General features: G+C 38.7%; 1 protein-coding gene and 1 long non-coding RNA gene across 9 annotated transcripts in view; one reads left to right on the top strand and one right to left on the bottom strand.

The window, feature by feature from the left end:
- Positions 1 to 9,517, top strand: part of STXBP5 (syntaxin binding protein 5) — a 160,721-nt gene extending 151,204 nt beyond the window's left edge. For all 8 annotated transcript variants that reach the window (XM_025294425.3, XM_025294423.3, XM_044924124.2 and 5 more), the window contains 2 exons: positions 1,483 to 1,703; positions 3,805 to 9,517. In XM_025294425.3, the coding sequence (XP_025150210.1) occupies positions 1,483 to 1,703; positions 3,805 to 3,846 (263 nt within the window). In that variant the 3' untranslated portion in view covers positions 3,847 to 9,517. The remainder of the gene's footprint in view (positions 1 to 1,482; positions 1,704 to 3,804) is intronic.
- On the bottom strand, positions 1,506 to 26,472 carry LOC123464604. Its single transcript, XR_006639632.1, has 4 exons — positions 25,985 to 26,472; positions 23,404 to 23,450; positions 9,704 to 9,889; positions 1,506 to 1,640 (listed from the first exon to the last, which is right to left on the bottom strand). It is a non-coding gene; the product is annotated as an uncharacterized LOC123464604 (long non-coding RNA).
- Positions 26,473 to 27,088: the final 616 nt, after the last annotated feature.

Here is a 27,088-nt window from a genome sequence, read left to right as displayed (position 1 = left end):
GAATAGACTTTTCTCCAAAGAAAACATACAAATTGCCAATAAACACATGCAAAGATGCTCAGTATCTTTTGTCATTAGAGAAATGCAAATCAAAACCACAATGAAATACCACTTCACATTTACTAGGATGGCTGTATTCAAAAAGATGATCTTCTCAAGAATATGGAGAAATTGGAACCCTTACAAGTTGCTGGTGGAAATATAAAATAGTGTAACCTCTTTGGAAAACTCCAGCAATTTCTCAAGAAGTTAAACATGAAGTTACGTGACCCAACAATTCCATGACTAAGTGTACACCCAAGAGAATTGAAAACATGTGTTCACACAAAAACTTGTACAGATGTTCATAGCAGCATTATTCATAACAGCCAAAAAGTGGCAACAACTCAAATGCCCATCAGCTGATGAATAAACAAAATGTTATATATCCATATCCATACAATAGAATATTACTCGATTATTAAAAAGGATGAAGTACTGCCACATGCTGCCATATGATTGAATCTTGACATTAAGTGAAAGAAGTGTGTGAATCATTTGTATGAAATGTTCAGAATAGGAAAATTTATGGAGACAGAGGGGATTATTGATTGCCAAGGACTGAGACGAGGGGGAAATGGAAAGTCACTGCTAATAATCATGTAGTTGTTTGGGTGTTTTGTTTTTGAGTGATGAAAATGCTTGAGAATTAGTAGTTGTACAGCCTTCTGAATAAACTTCAAGTTACTGAATTGTTTAGGAGTAAATTTTATGATACGAATTACATTTCTAAAGAAAGAAATGTATACTAAAGTAAGAGGGAATCTGACATCAGTTTTTAACAGAATTTTGAAGACTTGCAGGCATGAGGTTGTTAGGTCATGAGGGTCTAGGTTGCAAAGAAAAAGGAAGCAATAAATTCCTGAGATCCGTTGAAGACAAACGTGATCTATTTGGTAAGCAACAAGATAAATGGATAGAAAGGAATGTGGTTACATACAACTTTTGGAGACTGGAAAGAAGTACTGAAAAATTCTACATTTTTCTTCTAAGCCGAAACATAGTATTTCAAGTGTGAGGAAAGTACAGAGTGAATAAAACAAATACATATATTTAAATCTATGTCTTTGAATTTAAATATCTTTAATTTATCTTTAATTTTTGGACACTTAAGAGTGATTTTTTTTACTGTTATTAAAGTGGTATCAGTATACCCATCATCCATTCCAACAAATAATTGTTACTTTTTTGCTCAAGTTCTACTATATGAACTAGAATGAAATATTTATTAATATATGTTGTATTTCTATATACTTGAAAAGTATCTAAAAGTTAATTGTTAAAACAATCATAATAAAATACATAATAATTACAAAGTAATATATAAAAATACTTCAATTATATTTTCAGTCAAGTGTGTTTTAATGCTATCAGAAGATAGAATTTTATATTAATTAAAGTTTTCATTTTCTGGGTTACTCTTTCATGTATCAAATCATTCAGTTGGAGAATCGTCCTCAGGAAAGGCTTCAAGGAGTCTTGCTCAGCACATCCCTGGCCCTGGTGGCATTGAAGGCGTGAAAGGAGCGGCATCTGGCGTTGTTGGTGAACTCGCACGAGCCAGGCTGGCACTGGACGAGAGAGGGCAGAAACTTAGCGACCTGGAAGAAAGAACTGCAGCTATGTTATCCAGTGCAGATTCATTCTCTAAACATGCTCACGAGGTATGTCTGTCAAACAGATACCTAAGCCAAAAAGCCTAGATAAAGCAAGTATGAAAATTATTGTATTTTTATATCTGTTGTATTTTGACACATAAATTTTCTTCTCATATCCTCAGTATGGTTGCAGATTCCTAAATTTTGCCACTAGAGGGAACCATTACAAGACTCTGAGTAGCCTTTGATCTCTTAACTGAAGTTTATGAATTTTGAAGGAACCTGCTCCCCCTCCAGGCTTTTTTTTAAAACAAAACCAGTGGCTTTGCAGTAGTTACTTAGGGAATACAATAAAAACAAAGTTAATTTTCCTAAATTCCTCAGATTGTACTACTAACTTCTGCTAGAAAAGAAAATAATTTATCTCTTGATTCTTTAGGTAGAGTTAATCCAGCGAAATGATACTAAATGTGTCTGTAGACCAATTCATGCAGAGGAGTAATGTGCATTTTTGCAGTGAATTCATCTTGATGAACGAGGAAGCTGTGGTGGAGGTTAGAAACAGAGACTAGGGAGTAAGGGAGCCCTAATTGGCCCTCCTACAAATACACTTTGTTAGCCAGAATAACAGCCTCGAAAAACTGAAGTCTGTTAGGTGGAATGGCAGGGAAGGCAATGGCACCCCACTCCAGTACTCTTGCCTGGAAAATCCATGGGCAGAGGAGCCTGGTAGGCTGCAGTCCATGGGGTCGCTAAGAGTCGGGCACGACTGAGCGACTTCACTTTCACTTTTCACTTTCATGCATTGGAGAAGGAAATGGCAACCCACTCCAGTACTCTTGCCTAGAGAATCCTAGGGACAGGGGAGCCTGGTGGGCTGCAGTCTCTGGGGTCGCACAGAGTAGGACACGACTGAAGTGACTTAGCAACAGCAGCAGGTGGAATGGAGTACATGTTTCTCATTTTGATAGGTCTGCCACTCCCTGATACTTTATACTGGGCTACTTCTCACATTTAGTTCCTAGCCTAGCCCTCAACGACATTTTGCTTTTATTACCTGAAGACACCATATTAAGGTTGTTTTTACATTTGAGTACCCAGTCTGTCAGTAATAGCTCTTCTTTAAACTTTAGGTCAAAAGCCATCTCTTGCTTGCTCAATAATGTTGACAGCTTAGCATGTATGAAAGAGGTAACTTGAGCTAAGAGAGATTTTTCCAGGTTTTCAAAGAGATTTTTATGAGTCCTTGTATGAGGGCCACACATCTCAGAAAAAGGCTGCTGCTGCTGCTAAGTCACTTCAGTCGTGTCCGACTCTGTGCGACCCCATAGACGGCAGCCCACCATGCCTTCAAATCTAAGTCAAGACTTATGTTCATGTAACAATGAACCTGACTATGATCTCTAAGGCATATAACATTTCAGTCAGCCTCACAATGTATCTACAGTCTAAATATTTAGCCAAGAGCTCAATCCCTAGCTGTTAGCTTTTCCCTTCTACCAAATGTTCCTCAGCCATATTTGAGAGTATAAAAAAGACAGTACGTTGAGTTGGTTAAATCATGGGTTTTTAGATTAGACTACATGAGTTCAAATCCCAGTTTCACCACTGTGTTATCTTGGCTAACCTCTTTAGGCCTTAGTTTCTTCATTTGTAAAACAGGGAGACTAACAATGCCCAGCACATAAAGTTGTTGTGAGGATCAAGTGAATCCATGCAGGGAGCGTGTATGGCTCAGAGACAGCTGCTCAGCAAACTGTAGATGGCAGCAGTACTAGTCTCGGCCTTGCCTTCTCCAGGTTCTTTAAGCTTTATTTTTAATTCAGTTAAGAGAACTGAAAGTTACTTATTTTTTAAGTTATTAGCTTATGTCACCAAAGAATGCACTGAGCTAAAACTTACTTATATCATGTCTTTTAAGAAATGTGAGGACCTTCTATGCTCGTTCTTCATAGTTATAGTCTTTTTTTCCTTGAAACAGAACAGTTCTTATTTCTTGTGTTCAGTATGAATACTGAATATTAAAAACTGTAGAATGCTTCAGAATAATTTTAATGTTTTAGAAAACTATAGAAACCAGTTTATAAATGTGGTTACTCTGTTATTATTCTGTTGTTATTCTTAAACATTTTTTAAACATGTTTTTTTCTTATTTTCTCCCCTTTAGATGATGTTGAAATACAAAGATAAGAAGTGGTACCAGTTCTGATAACCAGAAACCCAGCTAAAGTTCAACATCAGCCAGAAGGAAAAAGAATTTTCCTTTTTTATGTTATTGATTTCACTTTAGAAAGTTAACAAGAAAGGGATGTTTGTCACTGGATACTGCTCTTTCCTAGCACAATCACGCCCTGTCTTACCTCAGTCGTGTGGCTTTAACTGAGGCGTGCTCACACACACTCAAGGAGGAGTAGATGGTGCGGGCCAGCTATGAGCTGACAGTCTGGGAATTAGCATGGTGGTCACACGTTACAAATGAAGAAACAGAGGGATTCGAGGAGACGTGGCAGGGACTATTCCTGGATCATTCCTGTATTAAACTTTCATATGCCAACAGATTGCGTGCTGTCCTGTTTTCATCAGTGTTTGACCTCTTTGAGGGAGAGGCAGTAAGTCAGAAGTCTTGAAGCTGAAACAGTTATGTTTGTATCATTGACTGAAGTATAAACTGCTGTCTTGGACTTTCCCTCCCTTCAGCTGACTGGTCATCAGTATCATTAGTGAAAAAAAAAAACAACAAACTGTTTGTTACCATATCTTTAGACAGATAAGCTGAATGGTGGGCTTTAAATAATAAAAACATACACATAGTTGACTTGTGTATGGGCTACTCTTGGATTCTTGTTATTGTATACTTGTGTTTAGTCCATATTTTGTCAAAAGCAAAACAAGGCGATACATCACTTTTCATTGAAAAGAAAAGTGTAGAGCATGACTGAACTGCTCATCATTCTGGGAGTTTCCATGTAGTGACTGTGCAGTGTGGAAAGTGAGAAAAACCTCCATTGTGCTGAGGAGAATACTTCAATGTCTCTTGTCATTGTGCTCATTAATTCAGCTAAAGGTGGATTTGACCAAAATACTTATTGGTTAAATTTGTGGAGATGTTGAAATCGGCTAAGTTTTTAATTTTGCTTGAATTTTTATAAAATGTTTAACCCAATGTACCTTTGCACTGTTTGATTAAAATTGCTTTAAAAAATGTTTCATTATTTCAGTAAAATGTTCAGCTCCCTTTAAAAAAAAAAAAAAAGCACCCTTCATTTGCTAACAGTTCCAGTACACTCAGGTGATGAGGCAATTAACTCTTAGTGCACATGCCGTCGCATGGAAAAACTCAAAAGCATCCATTCTCAATAATTATCTAAGAGTCTAGTCTGACCTACAAAGTATTTTCTGTAGAAATATACTATAAATCTGTACATGTCCTTTCAAGGTTTTGAAAAACTGAAAAGGAAAATACGTGCATTTTGGTTAACTAAATTATTTCTGTATTGGAGTATAAAGCAAATGAGACCATCAGTGGACAGTAAGTGACTGGTACTAAAACAGCAGACACAGAGAGAAAAGAGATAATGGGATAGACCTGGAAGTAGATGAGCTCATTCTGCAGGCTCATCTGAGATTATTACCGATCGTTCTGAAAGCGACAAAGGATGAATAATCTAGAAGCATTATACTTAATGAAATTTAAAATATTTTCTTCTACAAAAAAAAAATAGTTTAAAACCATTTTCTTTTGTCATTAAGAAATAATCAGAGCACAAATTGATAGCAAACATGATGGTTGTTTTTCTATTCCATACAATCATTAAAGGTTTATATAGAACACGTTACTCTCACAAGTCTGTTTTGTGTTTTTCCTCTTTACTGTTTTCATTGAGAAAGTTCTTATGTTTACATTTTATGACGTGCACTACGGGATATGAAAGTTTACATTAAAATTTACTTTGTCATTAGGGAGGGATTGAATATATGTGATAGAGATGATTGATCAAGCCAAAAGAAATATTTTTAAAATACAGTCATTTTCAAAAGTTTTTGAATTTGTAGGAAGACCTATGAGTAACATTTCTGTTTAGTTAATGCCAGCTTTATAATGAACATGTAGCAGTTTACAAATTGCTTAATTTGTATCATATATTATCTAATAAACCCACTGTTCATGATATGTCACAGGAAGTTTTCAAAGGCCATTTTTTAAAGGTACAGTTTCGTGTCATCAGTAAAATCAGTAGTTAATGGGTTTGAAGTTGAGAAGCACTAAGTAAAGTAATATACATGAATGGTTGGTTCCCCATTCATGTGTAAGGGCATATTAGCTCCAATTATTTGATTTGCTATGTTGTTTTGTGTTAATTGTATATCAACTTAATTTTTATATCAACTGTCATTTTTCCTGTTGTATATAAAATGAACCAATCTTGTAATTATTTTCAAATAGAGAAGTAAATACATTTACCTGAGGTGGATTTTATAAGAAAACCTTGAATCAATATTTCGAGTTATTTTATTTCATTTTTAAATTAATCTACAAATTATGCACAGCAAACTAGAAACTCACGTAGGATTAGAAAGCTTGAAGTATTTTTGAAAATAGGAAATAAGCTTCTCAGAGTTATACTTGATTCAGTCTGTAGATAAGAGACAGTCTGCAGTAATAACTAACCCAGGGAATTTATTGTAATTTGAGAGGTAACATCTCTATTTTTTTTCTAACACAAAAAGTTATAGTCACCAGCAAGCCAAGATTTCAGGAAAACAAACCAAAAAAAAAGTCAAAATAGAAAATATTAGAAAAATGAAAGATTTTTATGTGCTTCCTCCATATCCTCAAACATTATTTTTTGTTGCCTTTGTCCTTGACTCTAAAATCATTGAAGTATTCATTGACTAGCAGTCTGTCAGTAGAAAGTGGTTTCCATATATGTACCACATATCTGGTTCATTTCACTTTTCAAACCAAAATCCATATGTATTTGCTTTAGAAGGTTATTTGAAACTTTCTGATAACTTCTGTATATTACATCATTTGAAGTTTTGCATCATCTTAATTCCCTTGGTTTGCATTTCAATTGTACTGTTTCCAAAAATGGTTATAGATATAACTGAGCTATTGCTAACTTCTTAATTTGATTTTCTTATGGATGTGAAAAAATGCTGCTAATTGTCTGTTATTATGTGTAGTAGATGGCAATTTAAGTACAGAACTTTAAAGAAAGACATATCTCTTTTCCTTAGAACTTTTTAATTGTAGGTTTCTCTGAAGTTATTTTGTGTAGATATATGTTTTAAACAAGTCTGAAAGTGTTACATAGTTTTTGATTACAGGAGTGGTGGGAAAACAACTGAGGAAAGGAAAAATACATGAAAGACACCATGGACTTCAAAGTTTCACCCTGAGTTCTATATTCCATATATGTTTTGCTTAAGGCATTTTCTCATGTGACGTTAGAAAAGCTATATCCAAAGGTAAATTTTGTGTGGCAAAGATTTATTTTACATTTTAACTTTTGGGATTTTGTTTGTTTTTGCAAAATAAAGAGCACTGAACTTTAAACTTGAATTTTTTCTGCACTTTTTTAGGTAAAGAAGACTTTTTATTGTCATTGAATTCATATTTCTCCATTCAAATCAAGTGACACATATGTATAAAACATAACAAAATCATGAATATGCTGCTAGTTTAAACAATTAAACTGATCATAGTTTTAAAACCTTCAATAGGGTTTTATATAGTTTTCAAGGATAAAAATTAGTAACATCATATGCTGTTTGTTTCAGTGTTCTAGGTCTTAAATTATTGCAACACTTTCAGATTTGTTTTAAGATCATACAGTAACATGTTATATTTATACATACTGCTAGAGAATATACTTTTAGTTTTAAAATGGAATTTTTATAAATGTATTCTTTAATTTTAAAAATGGTGAACTTGTTAAGTTTAAGTCGAAGTACTTAAAAAGTATGTATATTATCCATACAAAAAGTTATGTTTTACGCTTATAATAAGAAATACTGGTATCTCATATCGAGATACAATTAATTTTAAAGAAGCATACATCATTCAGAAGTCTTCACACATGACAGGAAAGATACCATTCCTATGGTTAAAAGAAACCCTCTATTGAGCATTTTCAAATATTAATTTTATTTTGGAGAAAATGCCCACAACAATAATTACAAGGTCTTTCTCAATACCTGCAGCTTGCTGTTGGATGCCTACCTTAACTATTGTTTTAAAATATATATATATATATTTAAAATAGTTTTCCAGATATTTTCTTCTACCTTTTTTAAAAATAAATTTCCAAAAATGAAAACAGAGTTTATGTATTTTTGTCAATGAAGGTTTTTATTTTGTAGTTTTTAGAATTTGTTCCTTATCAGTTTGATACTTGATCAATATTCCTAGACTTTTTAATCTGTATTTACTTTGAAAAAGAGCACTTCTCTATCTTTAAGTGTCCTCTTTTCATTCTTTTCCCTTTCAGGGTGTTTGTTTTCTTGAATTGAAATTTATGCCCATAAATTATTTTTTTTCATTTGAAAATGAATGTGAAGATACTGTTCACAGTTTTTGTTAATTATACTTTTCATCACTGAGCAATTTCTTGTAAAGTGCTATGGGGATTATTTTTCCTGTGAATATTAATGATCTTACTATACCACAGAAGTTTTAAAGGTTCTGTGGACAGAAATGGGTGGTAACAACAACAAAATTAAAGGGAAAACGTTCACTTACCTTTCTCAGCTGAATTAAATGGTTTTAATAACTTCCCAGTTGTCAAGGTTCTAACATTGCTTTCTTCAGTTTCTAATAGAGTCTTAAATTACTAGACACAGCTCATTTACAAATGGAGTGCAGTAGTCCAGGACTATTTGTAATTGCTCTTTTTATTGCACTCTTTACATCAGAAAAATCATGAATGTCAGTTTTGCCAGTATTTCACAATGAGGCTTATCGGTTAAATTAAAATTTTATAGTGTATGTGATGTAAATAAATCAGTATTAATTTATTGTAGGTTGTTTGGCTTGGGCATTTAAAATGGATATAGGCTAATGACAATGGAATCCTGTTTATTTGGGAGTTTGGGGTTTTTTTTTTATGCAGTGTGTTTTGTGTTGTTTAAATTTTGCTTCCACTGAAGACAATGTAAGGAATTGGAAACAGATTCAACATACCAATAGACAGTAATGCAAAAAGGGTAAATCATGTTTTAAATTTTTTAATTTTTTGTTTTTTGTTTTTTGTAAATAAATGGTACTGTGATCCTTAGGTGTGACCTCTGCTTAACATGATGGAACTGGAAAAACATCTTGCTTTCTAGTTATACTATTGGTTCATTGTAAATGCAACACCAAAAACAATGTTAAAAAGAGCAAGATTAAGTTTTGCTAACACTGTCCACTTCAGGGGCAAGCATGCTTGATATAGAGCTCGAGCTTGTGTCCACCTTGAAATGTACATGCAGATAGTTGTCAGTTGCTGCACTTATTTTTTTTTAAATCTTGCTCAGTCCAGTAACTATCTCAAAGGTGATTGCTGGAATATGCATTTTCAATATGATTAAAAAACCCATCTCTGTGTACTGTTTCATTTAAAAAAAAAAAGCACTATTGCAAACACGGAAAAATGTGTTAAACTTTGTAGTTATTTTGCATTCCTGTACTTTACAAACTGTCATCACAGCAAAAGGTTTAAAAGTAGGTAATGAAATATTTTTGTAAATAAATACCGTTAAGCTGGTATTTTAAAAAATGTATTATAAATTAATGTTTATGGAAAATGTTCATATATATGTATATGAATGTCTCTTTATGCTGAAGGGCTCTGATTGGGCAAAATAAAATACTCTAATCTCTGAAAACTAAATAAGCCCTTTTTTTCTGAAAAATTTGTTTTAATTTTTTCTCTAAATTGTGGAATTAATCCAGTAGTTTAACCTCAGCAAATAATGAAGTAGATTTCTACATCTGCAAAGGAAAAGTCAAGTTAATCAGATAATTCAAGTAAGACAAGCAATACTTTTCTTAACTATCTGAAATTTTTGGTGAATGTTACCTGCCCCTTCATTGGGTGGGAAGTACAGGTAAGGGCGAGGGTCCAGCTGCAGATGAAAGCATCTTGACCTTGAGCATGTAGGACAATCCTCGGCATCTTGTCAAAATGCAGATTTGGATTCCAAGTTTCTAAGGTGGGGCATGACTGCATCTACAACAGGCTCCCAAGTAATAACATGCTGTGGGCCTGTGGAACACACGAGGTAATGAGACTAGATAATTTCCGTAAATGGCATTTTGCTAGTTAATTTTGCCAGTGTCCCACCTACTTGTACCAAAAATGAACATCATATCAATGGATATAGAACATGGAGCTCACAGAGGACTGACCATTCTTATCATTGTTTCTATTGCATTTTCAGAATAAAGAATATGGTCATTCTCTTATTAAATTGAAGGTTTATTTGATTTTGAAATCTGTATCATCTTATTGCCCACATGGTGGCAGTCATGTCTCATCTTACTGTCTGAGCCTATAAGAGTGTTCAGTATGGCGTAACCATGGAAAGGTGCAGACTTTGCAAAGGTTAATTTTTACGATTGATACTTTTCATCCAGAAAATTATTAGATATGGAACAGACGAAATATCTAAGTTATTATAAAGTGATGTAGATCATTTGGTAGTGATCCTCTATGTAATCAAAAGAAATAGTATTTTTTCCAGAAAATATAGGCGTAAAGTGATAAAATTTTGAAAAGTAAAGAGACTATCTTCATGTCTCTGTTCATGGCTTTTTAAAGAACTTTAATTTAGGGTGTGCCCTGCTTAAATGGTACAGTGCTTTTCACTGTTTTAGATAGAAATATTCTTGTCATTGTCAGTCTTCATAGGCCTATATAAGATGATTCTGATTTTCTTCCATTATTTTAAAAGATAATATGACTGCTGGTGTAATAATACTTTTTTTTAGTTTTTGTACAAATGGTATCCTTTAAAGAAGAAAAAACCTCTCAGTCGTCATACTTTTTCAAATGTTAATTAACATCTATCTATATATATATATATATTCACTCAAAACTTACGAAAATATTCTGACCTTTAATTTTGGTCACATTGTCTCATTGTATACTGTTTTAAAAACAAAACCTCGTAGTTTTTTATCACTGTTAAAAACAGCATAAAAGTAAAGTCCACGATTCATAAAAGCATTTTCAGAGAATACAGACTATGTTGTTACAGTATAGAAGTCTGAGAGCTTCATTTAAACATCAAACTCAAGTAGTTAACTTGTCTGTTGCCTATTTGTCATCCATGGAAGACCAAGTACAGCTCTCAACGGGTATCCTAAGGGACTGTTAACCAGCAGTGTGACTATCCCACAGTGAGCGTGGGAGCGCGCGCGTGTGTGTGTGAGTGTGTGTCTGCTCCCAAATAGAACCTTTGTGCATCTTCCTGGTTGAATTTATCTCTGAATATTTCTCTCCCCCTTCCTTCCTCCCTCCCTTTTTCTCTATTTCTCTTCCCTATCTCTCTCTTTCCAGTGTCCCTCACCCCAAATCTCTTTACTCTTTATTAATGTTTGTTTTAACCAAGCACATTTCTTTGCCAATTTGGGTCCAAAATACTGTTGGGTTGGCCAAAAATTTCATAAGATAGTATGGAAAAACCCAAAGGAACTTTTTGGCCGATGCAATATAATTCCTTATATTTCTCAAGGTCCCCCACACTCAGTATTGGGTGAATTTGTAAATAATTTTCATAAGCAATAATGCCGTCCCTACTCCTTATGGTTATCTCCAGACATGCAAAATCTCAACAGATAAAAACAATTTAGTTCACAGAAGACCTGTGCTGAGGCAGAAATTTTTGAAGCATAAGCGCTAGAGAGGTGTGAGGTGACAGAAAGCGCAGTGCTGACAGCCCTCAGGTCCAGCCCTGCCCTCTTCGCTAGAATGATTGACCAAGAAAGCATTGGCTTTGCATAGGTGTAAAAGCCAGAAGACTGCAGTTAGAAAAGGTAGTAACCTCTGTGTTCCTTTAACAATAATGTGACTGCAGGTACCATTAGTCCAATCAGCTGTGCTCAAACTTGGGCATCAGTATCTCCTGGAAACCTTGATAAAACACAGACTGCTGGGCCACATCCCCAGAATGTCTTGTTCAGTAAGTCTGGAGTAATAAGAATTCAATTTTCAACAAGTTCCCAAGTGATACTGATACTGCTGACTTGCTCACCACAGAACCAGTTTCCCATTTACATCACAGATATTTCGGATGTTTCATTTACTATACTCTCTAATGAAATTCATAGATAATTGTTATCATTCAGTCACTAAGTTGTGTCTGACTCTGTGATCCCATGGATTGCAGCAGGCCAGGCCTCCCTGTCCCTCACTACCTCCTGGAGCTTGCCCAAGTTCATGTCCATTGAGTCAGTGATGCCATTCAACCAAGCTCATGTCCATTGAGTCAGTGATGCCATTCAACCATCTCGTCCTCTGCCACCCTTTTCTCCTTTTGCTCTCAATCTTTATTAGCATCAGAGTCTTTTCCAATGCATCGACTGTAGATGATATACTTGCCTATATATGTAAATTTTTTAAATTGACATAATACAACACTGTAAATCAACTGTACTCCAATAAATCTTTTTAATTAATAAAATAGCCTAATATACTACAGAGGTATGAAATGAATGCAATTTATAATTTAAAAGTTGTTTTTCAATATGTAAATCTTAAGGTTAAACACTACCAGAACAGCAACAACAAAAGGCCCCACAAATTTCCAAAACACTCCCAATAGGGTAGTCCCTCTTTCTGGCCCTCTTCTCCTTCTAAATAGCACTCACTCCCACACTCACAAGAATCACTGGCCCAGAGAATAAGACCAGTAGTCAGACACATTCCGAGGGGCTGTCAAAAATGTGTTCATAAATGGCTCTGCCATGGTGTATATAAGAAAGCATAGAGAAGAAGTCCAGCTATTTAAATGCTGCTGCTGCTGCTAAGTCGCTTCAGTCATGTCCGACTCTGTGTGACCCCATAGACGGCAGCCCACCAGGCTTCCCCATCCCTGGGATTCTCCAGGCAAGAACACTGGAGTGGGTTGCCATTTCCTTCTCCAAAGCATGAAAGTGAAAAGTGAAAGTGAAGTCGCTCAGTCGTGTCCAACTCTTAGCGACCCCATGGACTGCAGCCTACCAGGCTCCTCCATCCCTGGATTTTCTAGGCAAAAGTACTGGAGTGGGGTGCCATGGCCTTCTCCAATTTAAATGCTAGTTTAGATCTTAGTGTCTTTGCATTAATTTCTCTTATAAGTTTGCTTCCTCTTTTACGTTTAATCTGTGCTTTTGAACTAGTCAGAGTGGGTGAGCAAGCCAGGTAAATTTGTGGCTGAAGCTCACAAATCTTAATACCTGATATGGTTCTCTGAACAAAAACTCCCCTTGGTAAGATGAGCAGTGAATCCATTTATAAGGTTCTATTATATAACTTTTCTAACAGTTCGTGGAGTGAGAATCTGTCAAGTCCTACTCTTTGAGACCCCATGGACTGTAGCCCGCCAGGCTCCTCTGTCCATGGAATTCTCCAGGCAAGAATACTGAAGTGGGTAGCTGTTCCCTTTTCCAGGGGATCTTCCCAACCCAGGGATCGAACCCAAGTCTCCTGCATCACAAGAGGATTCTTTACCATCTGAACCACCAGGGAAGCCCAAGAATACTGGAGTGGATAGCCTGTCCCTTCTCCAGGGGATCTTCCCAACCCAGGAATCTAACTGGGGTCTCTTGCGTTGCAGGTGGATTCTTTACTGGCTGAGCTACCAGGGACACCCTTCTAATGGTTAGCCTACTGGAAAATTTTATCCCTCCTGATCAATCATGAAAACTCAAGAAGTGGTTATTGGTTAAATATTAGGCAAGTTGTATTTAATACCAAGTTTATTAAAAATGGGCCTTATATGTAGCTCCTTTCAGAAGTGCAGGTTGACGTGAGTATGAAAGCCAGTCTTCCGTTCCTAAGTTTAGTACTATGCCAGTGACCTTTCCAAGTCCCTTGACGTCTATTTGCCTGTTTCCTTATGTGTAAAACTAGGATGCAAATACTAGCCTTACCTACCTCACAGAGTACTTGTAGAAATAAAATAATCCCTGAAAATGGTTAGAAAACAAAATTACCACACAAACACAAGGCTTTGTGACCTTAAAAATATCAGTCCCTTAGAAGATCTGTGAATCAGAAATACAAGTGACTAGGACAGAGCAAGTAGCAGCCTGGTACCAGGATCAGCAAGTCAGGTAATAGTAAAACCGCTACAATCAGGATGAAAGCAAAGTGACACATTGTCTTCACCACAGCACCTAATGGGGAATCAATGAAGTTAATCATGTTTGAATTTAATAAGCCCCTTTAGTTCAACCGAATTTCGTGTTTGCAGTGTGAGACTCCAGAAAGCCAAACCAGGATGCGTTTATGGCCAACTATCATCCAGATATAGGACCGGATTAAAATTCAGATGTAGTTGCCTTTAAAATAAAACAGCCAGTATCCCAGTGCCTGGCACTTTTTTGTAATAAATACAAATTTATAAACGTTATTTTGTTTCTGGTATAGAGAATACATTCTTTGGAGGGTTCAGTCATAGCAGATTTAACATATATTTTCACAGAGCATTTATAAAATATCTCTATAAATAAAAATTGTCTGAACTTAGGAGGTTGCTTTCCTGTCCCTTTATTGTGCAGATTACCTTTCAAAGTCTTTGTTTCCTTGTAGCTGGTAAAAGAGAGACCGGATCAGGTCAAGGTCCAAGTCCTTTTTTGTTGCTTACGAACAATATGACCTTATGTTACTTAACCTTTTTTAAACACTTTCCTCAGATATTAAATAGGAATGAAACAGCACCAATTTATGATTGTGTTAATGACTCCATGTGATAATGTGTAAGGTAACAGCAGAGAAACCTAGCTGTTGGGGCACCCTCTGTAGCTGTAGAGACATAGTGTACAGATAAGCATGCGCTCTGAAGGAAGCTGTTTTGAATCCCTTCTGCATGATACACACGGCTTTTAGCAAGGTATGAACCTTACCCATGCCTCAGTTTCCTTGTCTGTATGATGGTAGTGATTACTAATACAAGTGCTCAGGACAGTATCTGATGCTCATAGTATTGCATTAAACTAAGCTGCCACTGAAAATTAGGCACCAGTATTTGTACCACTAACAACAATGCTAATAATTACATTTGCATAACCTATCCGGATTTCCAAGATGTGAGCTACGTGAAAAAGGATCTAAGAATTGATGAAATACAGTAATAAGCTTTCAAAAGTTTACCATTTACTCCTTCCATTTATATACAATTCTAGACTATCACCTGGGGGTACAGGAAAGAACTTCTAATAATTTCTCTCTTCAGTGTGTTCCTATGCATAGATCTTGTTCTCGTGAACCTACTGAAGCAAGAACTCCCAAGGCTTTGTCTCAGGCAAGGTGGTGTTCCAGAAAGCACAACATGACAGATAAAAAATAATTTTAGAAGAATCCAACACTTAATTCAACTTTCTCAGAAGATGCTAAGAGGAACCCAACTCATAACACCAGAACTCTTCTCAAAGCCTTTCGCCTTTAGAATTTTTCATAGCTGCTTGCTCTGTGAAGACTTTCAGATGCTAAAACCTTCTTATGTTTCCTCCCTCTCTCCCCTTAGATGCTGGCTCCCAGATGTACCTGAAGAAGAATGATCTAAGCTCGCCTCTCTCCTCCTGAGCCTCAGGTAAGATGCTGTCCTATATCACTCTGGTTGCTGGACCCTAGGGGGAGCTCTCCCAGTCTCTCTGCCTGGGGGTGCCATCCCAGAATCTCAGCTGTCAGGCCAGCATGGTGTGGAGCACTCCTCTGAATTCCAAAGGGAAATGGGGTCTCAGTTCTCCTTCCTCTTAGACCCTCAAACTTTTCAGCCAATTCCATCTTTCCTCTGTCCTCCTTGGAGCTAATCCCTGAAGGGTGTCAGGCTCAGAGCTCTGCCTTCTCTCCCCATCCCAACGTCTAAGATTCTTGTCTAATCTGGACAGACAGGAGAAAATCATAGTCTGCTTCCTGCTTAAGCCAGGACCTCAGCCCTTGACACGGAAATCCAAGTAACCATTTACTCAAACCCCCTCTCCCCGCTTTTTTTTTTTTTTTTTTTGCCTAAAAGCTGTTGTCTATACCATGAGCTCCCAAATTCCATTTTGACATTCAAAATATTGGCTTTCTTTTTAATTCAACACATATTTATTGGACACCAGGATGTGTTAGATTCTAATCTACATATTTGATATGGAAAAGTGAATAAGATAGAACCCTTCCCTGGAGTTACATCCAGAGACACTGCCATTAATCTTTCTGTTTCTTCAGTACTAACAGTAACTTGAGGACACATATGGTAACATGCCTTTGCCACCTGAGTGAGAGGCAACAGGAATTTTGTATGTGGGGTGAGGGAATGCATCATTTAAAACATCACCACACTATCACACCAGAAATACTTATTAAGCACCTATTCTTCTCCCTACCTCAACATCTAATCCGTCACCAGTGCTTCCTTTTTAACCTCACAAATGATTTCCAAATTTATCCTCTTTCTTTCCTGCTCAGTGATTGCCTCTACTTCAGCATCTTACTGATTCTATTCCTATCTACTCTTCCTTTTTCAACCTCCTCTTCCTCTGGTATATTCTATCCCAGCTGCAGTAAAGCTGTTCTCTTTTTAAATTTCTCAAACTCCTCTGGTGACCGACTATGAAGTCCAAAGCTTTCATTGTCAGCATGGCTCCTTAACAGTCTACCTTCTGTGTTCCATGATTCTGGTACCATATACCATTCCAAACACATTTCCTGCCATTTCCTCCTGCCCTTACAACCCATGCTGTTAATTTTCCATGCTCTTGTTCATGCTTGGAATACCCTTCATTTCTTTCTTATCTTGGAAAAACCCCACCAATCCTTTATGGCTAAACCACAATGTCATTTTCCACTGGAAGCTTTCCATGCCCCAGGAACAATGAATTGCTCTCTCCTCTCTGCTACAACAACCATTCCTCATACTACTAGTTGGGTTCTTATCACAATGTGGTCCAGCTATTTGTTCACGCATCCATCTCCTCTCTAGATTATGGGATCCTGGAGAAAAGACTGTTTTATCCATTTCTGTAACTCCTCTAATATCTGGCATAATACCTGTCAAGTACAAGGTGCTAATTAATATTTGTTGCTAAACTCCAAAACTCAAAAGCTTTGTCACATACAACATATTTACACATATGTATAAGCTTTCAGATATACCCACATGCACATATATTTTTATATATTTTTATTTCATCTAATGTTTAATAACTCTGTATTTCTGTTGTGAATGTTCAGTAGCTGCTATTTCTGTGGAAATTTCTCATTAAATATAAAACATAAAATTGTCCTTTATTTTAAATGGACTAATATTCGATTTGAAGTCTTTTATAGTTCTGACAGTTCTGAAAACTTGACTGGCTCCTGAAAGCTTATTATTAATTCCATAACACTTTATATTCTGTACTATGCATTATATTTAGTACTCTGTTTAATTTCAATAAGACTGCCTACATGGTCAATTAAATTACAAGTGAAATGTATAAGTCAGTGGCAGCAATCCAGCGATGCCAAATCAAGTGATATGATGGTCTGAATTAAGTAATCAAATTCTTAAGTCTATTTCATGATCACTATATAACTACTCAGAGAGGAACAATTAACTTTAGCTTTTTAGCTGAGAATCTGGAATGCTGTAATACCCAGGAGATTATTCTAGTCTTATTTCTCTTCTTTTTTTTTTTTTTTTGCACTAGTCTGTGAAATAGTTTCACATGGAAAGACTTGAGATCCTCATTTGAAAGTTATAGTCTAAAGAAAGGTAGAAACTACAATGGAGTAAACTAATAAGAAGTGGTTTCATGTGCTGGGTTAAAAACCTGATTTATCCCTCCCCATCACCGCATTTCCTCTCCAATAACTGTAAGTTTGTTCTCAATGTCTGTAAGTCTGTTTCTGAACAGTCATTTTTTGAAGTGTGGAAATTCAAGCAAGTGTCGGCTTTGGATATCATTGGAAGAATGATAAGGACTTGTGAACAGCCTAAGGAGAGGACAACTGTGGCCAATGAGACAAAATGGTGTGTAAAAACACTAACGGAAAGGAGGCCCAGAAGCAAGAAATGGACCCTTGTGGTTAAAACAGGAGGTCTCCATGAGGAATGTGGAATGTGGACCATGAGAGGTCGCCAGTGGCCAGGGAGTCATTGCGTTGGTGAAGAGGTCAGGGCATTTGTACAACACCCTAAATTCTCTTCTCCCTGCCCATGACTGTCCTGCTTATCTTCCTGTTTTCATTTCATTGCCTGGAATCTCCCAACAGTCAGAATGGCCGTCATCAAAATGTCAACAAATAATAAATGCTAGAGAGGGTGTGCAGAAAAGGGAACCCTCTTACACTGCTGGTAGGCGTGTAAATTGGTACAACCATTATGAAGAACAGTATGGAAGCCCCTTTAAAAACCAAAAATAGAACTACCATATGATCCAGCAGTCTCACTTCTGGAGTAAGAGAAACTTCCTGTCTAGCATGGCAGACTGTATTCAGTATCGTGTAATACCCTACAATGTAATGACCTATGTAATAGATACATGACTGAATCACTTTGCTGTACACCTGAAACTCACAGGACATTGCAGATCAACTATACTTCAATTAAAATTTTTTAAATAAAATAATAATAAAACAAACTCAAATCAAAAAACAACACAACGATTGGCTTGCAATGGGCTTTGGGGGCATCTCCCTGCCTGTTCCCCAGACTGTAGAGAGTCAGGGTGTCACTGGCTCCTGAAACACCCCTTTGGGACCTTGTAAGAAATATTTCCACATTCCACATCATTTTTGACAATTTAACAGTGAAGTGTGTGGGCAGATTGAAATGGAGACCCCAAACTGGTGAATTTCCAAAGAAAATTGCCATCAACTGGAAACCTGAATGTAGCCATTCATCCTCTAGTCTTGGGATATGAATGGGTCATTAATTAGAGCCAGGAAAAAACTGTGTGGTCTTGGACAGGATAGCCCAAAGGAAAGACTCTTCCTGAGCAGTGTGAGCTCCTTGCAGGCGGGGCCCACAGCCAAGACACAGACCCCTGGTGCCCAGCCCAGCTCCAGGCACATGGTAGACAGTACAAAAATGAATATAAAGTTGATGGCAAAGGATTCGGGTTTGATCTCCTGTTTGTTGTTGCCACAGTGCACAATCCAGAAGGAATTCTTTCCAATTCCAGATTTCCATCTCTGGAAAGCAGAGATGAAAAATAACGTATTTCTCTTAAAATTGTAGTGAGAATTATATAAGCTAATTCTGACCACATTTTTTACAAGCCATCAAGAGACCACGTCTAAGAAAAAGAGAAAGAAGAGTTAGACTGTGTCTAACTCAGTCATATCCAACTCTTTGCAACCCCATGCACTGTAGCCCACCAGGCTCTATCCATGGAATTCTCCAGGCAAGAATACTGGACTGGGTTGCCATTTCCATTTCCAGGGGAAGTTCCTAACCCAGGAATCATCCTGGGTTGATGCAGGTTGCATCCTGCATTGCCAGGCAGAGTCTTTGTTGCTGAGCCACCAAGAAAACCCAACATTTCTTTAGAACATGTTATTTGCTAAACAGACGGCCAAAGATTTTTCATGCATATGACCTCCTGTGATAGAATACATCGTGGTTACTGTTAGGTCTTCATTAGTGAATATGCTTTGATTGACTTGTTTTCTAAGTGGATTTGGTTGCCATTATCACTTTGCTGGTGAAGTGGGCTGCCCTGGACTGGTGTCACTCAGAACCTGCCCGTGGTTCCCACTGCATGAGACAAGCAGGATTTCCAAGACAAGCAGCATCCCCAAGACAAGCAGCATCCCCAGGACCAGGAGCTCAGAGAGGATGCTCAGAGCTGTGGCTTCTTATGGCTTCCTCCTCACCTTATGGCTTCTGTCTCACCCTCTCCTCGCCCACTCCCACCGTCCCCTTCTAAAAGAGGATAAGAGGATATACCAACAAGCAGGAATCCTAAACTTATTCAAGAAAGGACAAATTCAGTAGTGCTGTGAGAACTAAACTAGGCGATATATTTAAATGGAAATAATAACTCCCATCCATCCATCACTCTGTGCCAAGTTCTGTGCTAGGTGCCTTATCTGGACTGCTTTGCATCTCTGTGAAATGAGTATAATTATCCCCATTTTACAGATAAGGAAACTGAGGTCCAAAGAAAGTATATAATTTGTCCAAAGACACAAAGGTTTATTTAAAAATAGCTGTAGGCTTGAAATAAAATCTGTCTGACTCCCAAATCTATTCTCAACCAATACATCACTTCTGTGCCCACCCATTACCTCCTGTGCTCACAGCCACCCAGTGAATGTTATGTCTGCTCCCCTCCCCTAGAAACGTCAGCATCATAGAGCTTCAACAACAGTTCATGAAAACTTGCCAATCAATTAAAACGTGTATGTGAACATGTATGTGTATATGTGTGTGCATTGATATATGTGTATGATCACTTATTGATTTATTTAACCACTGACCTACTTGTAAGCCTATTTCCCAAGAAGGCTTAAACGATAAGATTTGGCCATCACTCAGATTCCTATCCCTTTTTTGGGTACAGAGGAATAAGCAACGGGTATCTGACACACCCAATTCTAATCCTGATTCCACTTCTTCCTGGCTGCATCAGTTGGCTTATCACCTGCAAACAACAGAAACCATATTTAGCCAAAAGAGTCTGTTGAAAGAAAGTCTCTCAAGACAGAGGGCAGAGATGGAGATCCAGGCTTGCAAACCACAGGGAATCGGCCAGGCAAGGCCAGCCAGGATCACCCTAGAAGCCCTCTGCTTAGAAAGCCACTTAGGAGGCCCACTGGGCCTCACTCAGCTGCTGTGAGTAATCCCTGACTCTCCCTGCATGTGGCCAGCCATCCAAGCCAGAACCTCAGGCAGAAGCTTCCAGGCAGCAGGCTCAGGCCACAGGCCAGGGAGCTGGAGGAGAGACTGCCCTTATCAGTCCACTCCTCTCACTGTGATGCCCAAGGAAGTACGTGCTTGTGTCCCATAACGTGAACTCCTTGCTCCCCCCTCCCCTTCCAGCCCCACCATGGCTGATGGCCCAGGCTCACCATCTGCCAGTCTCCTGCAAACAGCCCAGCCACTGGACAACCTCTGAGAAGCACCAATTGGTTGACACATCTTGACACGTCACCCACTCTTTTCTAGAATGAGTTTTTTTTTTTTTCCTGTGGCCAAAAATGTAAGATTTTCATAGTCTCTGAATGCTTCTAAACTACTAGTTCACAAAAGATGTTAATACTCTGTTGGAAGTTTAATAATGGAAGTGCAGCAAACCAGTGCAGGCTGTATTCTGAGACTCTCCTTCAGAAGTAACCAGGCATGCAGAGAGAGCTTCACCCTGGACTTTAAGTGATTTGGGTTCAAATCCAAGGTCCTTTACTAACCAATGTGTCCTCGGGCCCACCAGTTCATCTTTCCATGTCTATGTCCTCACCTAAGAAATGGCGCAAACAATGTTTCCTGGCCAACCTGCAACACCAGCACCAACTGGGGACCATGGAAAGAGCTGCCCAAACAGGAGTCTAGCTTTCTGAGGGAGAGAGATGGCTGTGGGAGGAAAAGATGGAAAGGAGAAAGGCTTTGAAGCTTCCACCTCACTCTTCTAGGCCCAGTTCAAAGGCAGATCTGGTACAAATTCCCTCGGCTATGCGCTCTCCCTACAAAAGGTGGTGCTGGAGCAGAATCTTGCCTCCTTAAACTAGATTCACTCTCTCCATGGAAGTCTCAATGGCTTGTTCTGATGACTGCCGGGGACCAGCCCCGGCTGATCCAGGGTATTCGAAGGAGAGACGGCTAGGCGTGGGTCAGGGAATAACTGCTTAATTACACTTTAATTAAGGATACAAAGAGTAATAGAATAAGGATAGCTCAGTGAGGAAATTCAGTGGAGAAAAGCGGCTGAAATAAGGATAGCTCAGTAGGAAAATTCAGTAGAGAAAAGAAGCTGAGTGGCTTGGTTTACGCGGAAAATCAATATAACCCGTGACACCAGGTTAGCTCTGACCACGGAGGCCGCAGGCGCCCTCTCGAATAGCGGAAGGTGCCCCACCTTAGACACCTTCTCGAGTGGGTCTTAGAAGCCCAGGCAAATAAATGGTCGCAGAGGACATCCGCGCTCCAGATGGATGCTCAGCCGGAAGTTAAAGGGAAGAATGACATGGGGAGACCAAGTTTCAGTGAACAAGGCCCGCACTTTATTTTCCAAAGTAGTTTTTATACCTTAAGGTATGCATAGAGGATAATGGGGGAAGGGGTAGAGTCATGCAGCAAGCCAGGCTTTCTTCCTGCAAACTTATCATATGCAAAAGTTCAGGTGATTGACATCATCTTCTGGCCCGGAGGCCTGTTAACATTTTAAGAAACTTATCTTTCTCTAAAGGTGATTATTCCAAAGTCAGGCGCCAGCCTTCCAAAAAGCATTGGACAAAGCGGCATTTTACATTTCTATACACCCATTATATCAATCAATACACTGCCAAGGACACAGTAGGTAAGGAGTATGGAGACTTAGCAGCAAACATTGGCCCAACAAGTGAAAAACCCTTCACCAATACAATTTCTAATCAATCTCCTAACTACTCAAAGGAATCTGTGTTTAGGCAGTTTAGAACATCTCCTGCCTCTCACAGTTGGGAGGCTCTGAACAATCACACGTGGCCGGAAAAACCCATTCAGGCAGGCTAGAGGATTTCCAAAGGAGTTTGTAGGTTGAAACACTGTCACATCCAGGAATTATTAACTGGAGCCGTAAGCTAACTCTTTTTCCAGAGAGAGGTAGTGGGGGACAGCCCCCCGTAAAGTCAGAGGTGTAGGTGAAAGCACAAAGCAGAAAGTAGGCAGACTCTGGTTTTCGGGGTAGATGCTCGAGAATTTCCAGGGGGACTCCTGAGGCTCGATCCCGCCTTTGCGTATGCCGAGCCTCCTTCCTCATGACCTTTGTCACGGGCGGAGTGCCTCACGCTGGCTCCCGGCAGTGATAGACTTCCAGTTGAGCTATTACAGATCCTCACTCAATATGCAATATGCCGGCTCCCAGCAGATGACTAAACTCTTAACAAGTGTATGCTTTTGGTATTTTTTTTTTCCTTTTGCTCTGGATATATCATCCAGGTTCTCATTGTGGGTAGTTAACACAGCTAACACATCATAAGAGAAATTTCACTTAGTCCCAGATGACCACCTATACCTTCTCATCCATTTGCACATGAACAGAGGGGTCACCCTGTAAGAAGAGTGTATTTATGCTCCCCTCTCCAGCCTGGAATGAAGTAAAAATGTTCACTTTTTTTTTTTTTTAAAGGCACAAAAGTAAACTTAAAAACTCACAATATCAAGGTTTGTTTCTTTCTGAAGATGGAAAGTAGTTTGATAAAAATGAATGGCAGCTCAAATTTGACAAGGAGAAACAACATAGTTATTTCTAAACACATACTGTAGTGGTATAAAATATTTCCTCCCTTCTTGAGATAGTCTAGTCCATTTTTCTTCCTCAGAAGCCTTCACTTTGAAATTTAAAAAAAATAGTAATTAATATACTCATCAGTGTTTCTTAATTCCAATATGCAGTGTTCGTGCTTACATTTCCTCTTGTATTTTCCACTGGAAATCAAATAAATGGCCATTTGCCTATCAGAAAGGAAACACAAAGAAAACAGAAAATTACAATTGTTATTGAATAGCCACTGCCATTCAAATGACTTTTTAAAAACAATTTTGAACAGTATAAATCTTTTCAAAACCCAGACTTTAAAAATCAACAATGACTTATTGATGTATGGCAGAGACCAACACAATATTGTAAAGCAATAATCCCCCAATTAAAAATAAATAAATTAAAAAAAAAACAATGACCTATTTCTGATGAAAATATAGAGATGAAAAAAAATCACTCACTGAACAATAAATTGTCCTCAGAGAAGCCTTACTATAAAACTTAGCTTTATACGTGGGATCAAACTTCAGAGCATGAGAAGCCTTGCTCCGTCCCCTTATTTCATATCCAGATGAGCTAACTTGACTTGCAAAGGTCAAGTGACTTGTCCAAGGTCCCCCAGCAATAGTGACCAGACAGAAAAGGAACCAACACACCTCTCTGACACTGGTGTTCTTCCACTGCCCCACCTGAATACAGCAGGAATTAATTTGTTACCACACAACTTGCTACATGGAAGGTGAAGTATATAAGAGGTACTATATTAGGACAAACGAAGCTTACCTAATATAAAGAACATCAGAAAACATTCAGCAGGAAGAGAGCCATTTCAGGTGGTGACAGGTTTTCATCTAACTTGTTTTGGAGCTAGAAATTTGCATTGATTTATCCTTACTCTCAACCCAGTTAAGTCACCACCTTTTCATCATCAGACATACTCATTTATTGAATATTCTTGCCAAACTTAATTTTTGTTTATAAATATCTCATCAAGATTTAAAATTTTTATTTGAATCCAATACAATATACTAGCACATATATATGGAATTTAGAAAGATGGTAGCGATAACCCCATATGGGAGACAGCAAAAGAGACACAGATGTATAGAACAGTCTTTTGGACTCTGTGGGAGAAGGCAAGGGTAGGATGATTTGAGAGAACAGCATTGAAAACATGTATATTATCATATGTGAAACAGATTGCCAGGCCAGGTTCAATGCATGAGACAGGGTGCTCAGGGCTGATGCACTGGGATGACCCAGAGGGATGGGATGGGGAGGGAGGTGGGAGAGGGGTTCAGGATGGAGAACACATGTCCACCCATGGCTGATTCGTGTCAATGTATAACAAAAATCACTACAATATTGTAAAGTAATTAGCCTCCAATTAAAATAAAAAATTTAAAAATAAAACATAAAATTTTTATTTGAATCCAAAATCATTCTTATTATAACCTCCACTTACAAACAGGTTCCATTCCAAGGTCCATTTGCACGTCATTTTGGAGCCTAGAACTTGTTTTCTATCAGAGACAATTCTACCAATGGGAGTTCAGTCCCAGCTAGTTCTCATCAGGGGTCGAATCCAGGATGCCCATAAAGTAGCTCAACAAGCACACAGGACCCTGGGATAGGAGGCCCTTTCTTCCCTGTTCCTCCCTCACTCCTACAGAGAGCAAACTATTCCATTCCTTTCCCTCTCCCAATGCCCACCAAAATAGTAATAATAATGATAATAATCTGAACTTTAAACTGTGCAAGCAAACCAAGAGTTGGCTCTGCAATGTTTTTCACTTAACATTTCTTGTGCTGCTGCTGCATGAGAAAAACCCAAGACCCTCCTCTGCTCAGACCAATGGGCTGTGGGCCTCTTGCATTAGAAATTAAGGAAAATTTTACTTCATAAATCTAGCTGACATTGAGAGTTCCTGAAAATTCTGCCAGTTTCCTCCTAATTCAAAAATACTTAGTTAAGCAGTTTAATGCCTCAGAGTGTTCTTGTTTAGTCACTAGTTGTTTCTGATTCTTTGCAGGCCCATGGACTATAGCCCACAGGCTCCTGGGATTTCCCAGGCAAGAATACTGGAGTAGGTAGCCATTCCCTTCTCCAGGGGATCTTCAAGACCCAAGGATCAAACCTGAGTTTCCTGCATTGCAGGCAGATTCTTTACCACTGAGCCCCCAGGGAAGCCCCTTGCCTCAGTATACACAGGTATTAATATACATGCATTTACACATGCTTTTGGAGTCTGATCAAGCACCAGCTTAAATCCCTGCCCTACCATTTCCTAGAGGGCTGCCTATGGAAGATATTTCACCTTTGGAAACTTTTAGATCTGCTTTTCGGTGTTCTCCAAGGTTGGGGTTCCAGGTGCTAGTGGTAAAGAACCTGCCTCCCAGTGCGGGAGACATAAGAGATGCAGGTTTGATCACTGTGTTGGAAAGATCCCCTGGAGAAGGGCGTGGCAACCCACTCCAGTACTCTTGCCTGGAGAATCCCATGGACAGAGGAGCCTGGAGGGCTACGGTCCACAGGGTCGCAAAGAGTCAGACATGCCTGAAGCAACAGAGCACGCATGCATGCATGTGTGGCACTGACGTCCTTTTACAACTTCACCGTCCATCACTTTCCTGGCGCAGCTGTTACAAGCTCTTCCCTAGATCCTCTGTGCCACCCGGTTTCGTGTCTTCACTCCCACCAGAACCCCTGCCCCATCACATCTCTTACCCTCCAATTTCCACTCCAGGTCTCCCTCCCCTATGCAGCATTTCTGCCCTTCCAATGTGATTTCCACAAGGTTCTGGCTGCACTCTAGTTGTTGATGTTATCCGTGTTATTTATTTACTAAAAATAAGCTCCATGAAGACAGAACCTGTGGTTCGTACATCCTGTACTTTCTGCTGCGGCTCCCACACAACATCTTCAATGCCAAGGATGTTCACTAAATGTTTGTTGAACGAATAGTGATTCCTAACTTAAACCAGCTGTTAAGTGCCCATAAATTCATCCCAATCAGAAAGTAGAGGAAGGTAAAGTAAGAAATACTAACCAAAGGAAGAGCAGTCTTTCTCATATTTCTTCGAAATCCCAACTGTTTACTGGGGCAGAGAGAAGAGGGTGGTGGCTGGGGCTCTTCTATCCCAGGGACTCCCTGTCCACCAAGCCTCATTCTCATTAGGAGATTGGTTTTCCAAGTGTGTTGAAAGGAAGGATAGCAAATACTCCTAGCCTGCCTAGGGTTCATTCTGCCATCAAAACTACTTGTAAACATCAGGGACTTTCCCTGTGCTGGTGAGGAGGGTTGCCAGGGTCCAGCCCCGGCTGATCCAGGGTATTCGAAGGGGAGACGGCGTCGGCGACTATTTAAATATTAATTAGAGATATAAAGAGTAATAGAATGAGGATAGCTCAGTAGGAAAATTCAGTGGAGAAAAGAGGCTGAGTAGCTTGGTTTACGCGGGAGACCAATAAAACTTCAAGACAAGAAGTTTGCACCACTTACGTAGGCCGCAGGCATCCTTCCGTTCTCCCAAAGGAGAGGAGACACTGAGGCCTCCCCAGTCGGATCTTAGAAGTCCAGGCAAAATTAGTAAGCTTGGTGGGTTCTGCGCTCCAGATGGAAACTCAGCCAGAGTTTGAGAGAGAGAGAGACATGGGGAGACCAGTCTTTCGAGGAACTGATCCCAATTCTTTATTTTCCAGAGTCTGTTTTTATACACTGAGATGTTATACAAAAGTCATGCGGGGACAGCAGTCCTGAATTTTATCAAAGTCAGGTGCTTCATACAAATGTATACAGAGGTCTTAGGGATGTTACATCATCTTCTGGCC

This window comes from Bubalus bubalis, chromosome 10 (genome assembly GCF_019923935.1).
Source record: "Bubalus bubalis isolate 160015118507 breed Murrah chromosome 10, NDDB_SH_1, whole genome shotgun sequence".
NCBI classification, from domain to species: domain Eukaryota; kingdom Metazoa; phylum Chordata; class Mammalia; order Artiodactyla; family Bovidae; genus Bubalus; species Bubalus bubalis.
This window is presented reverse-complemented; position numbering and strand designations above follow the sequence as displayed.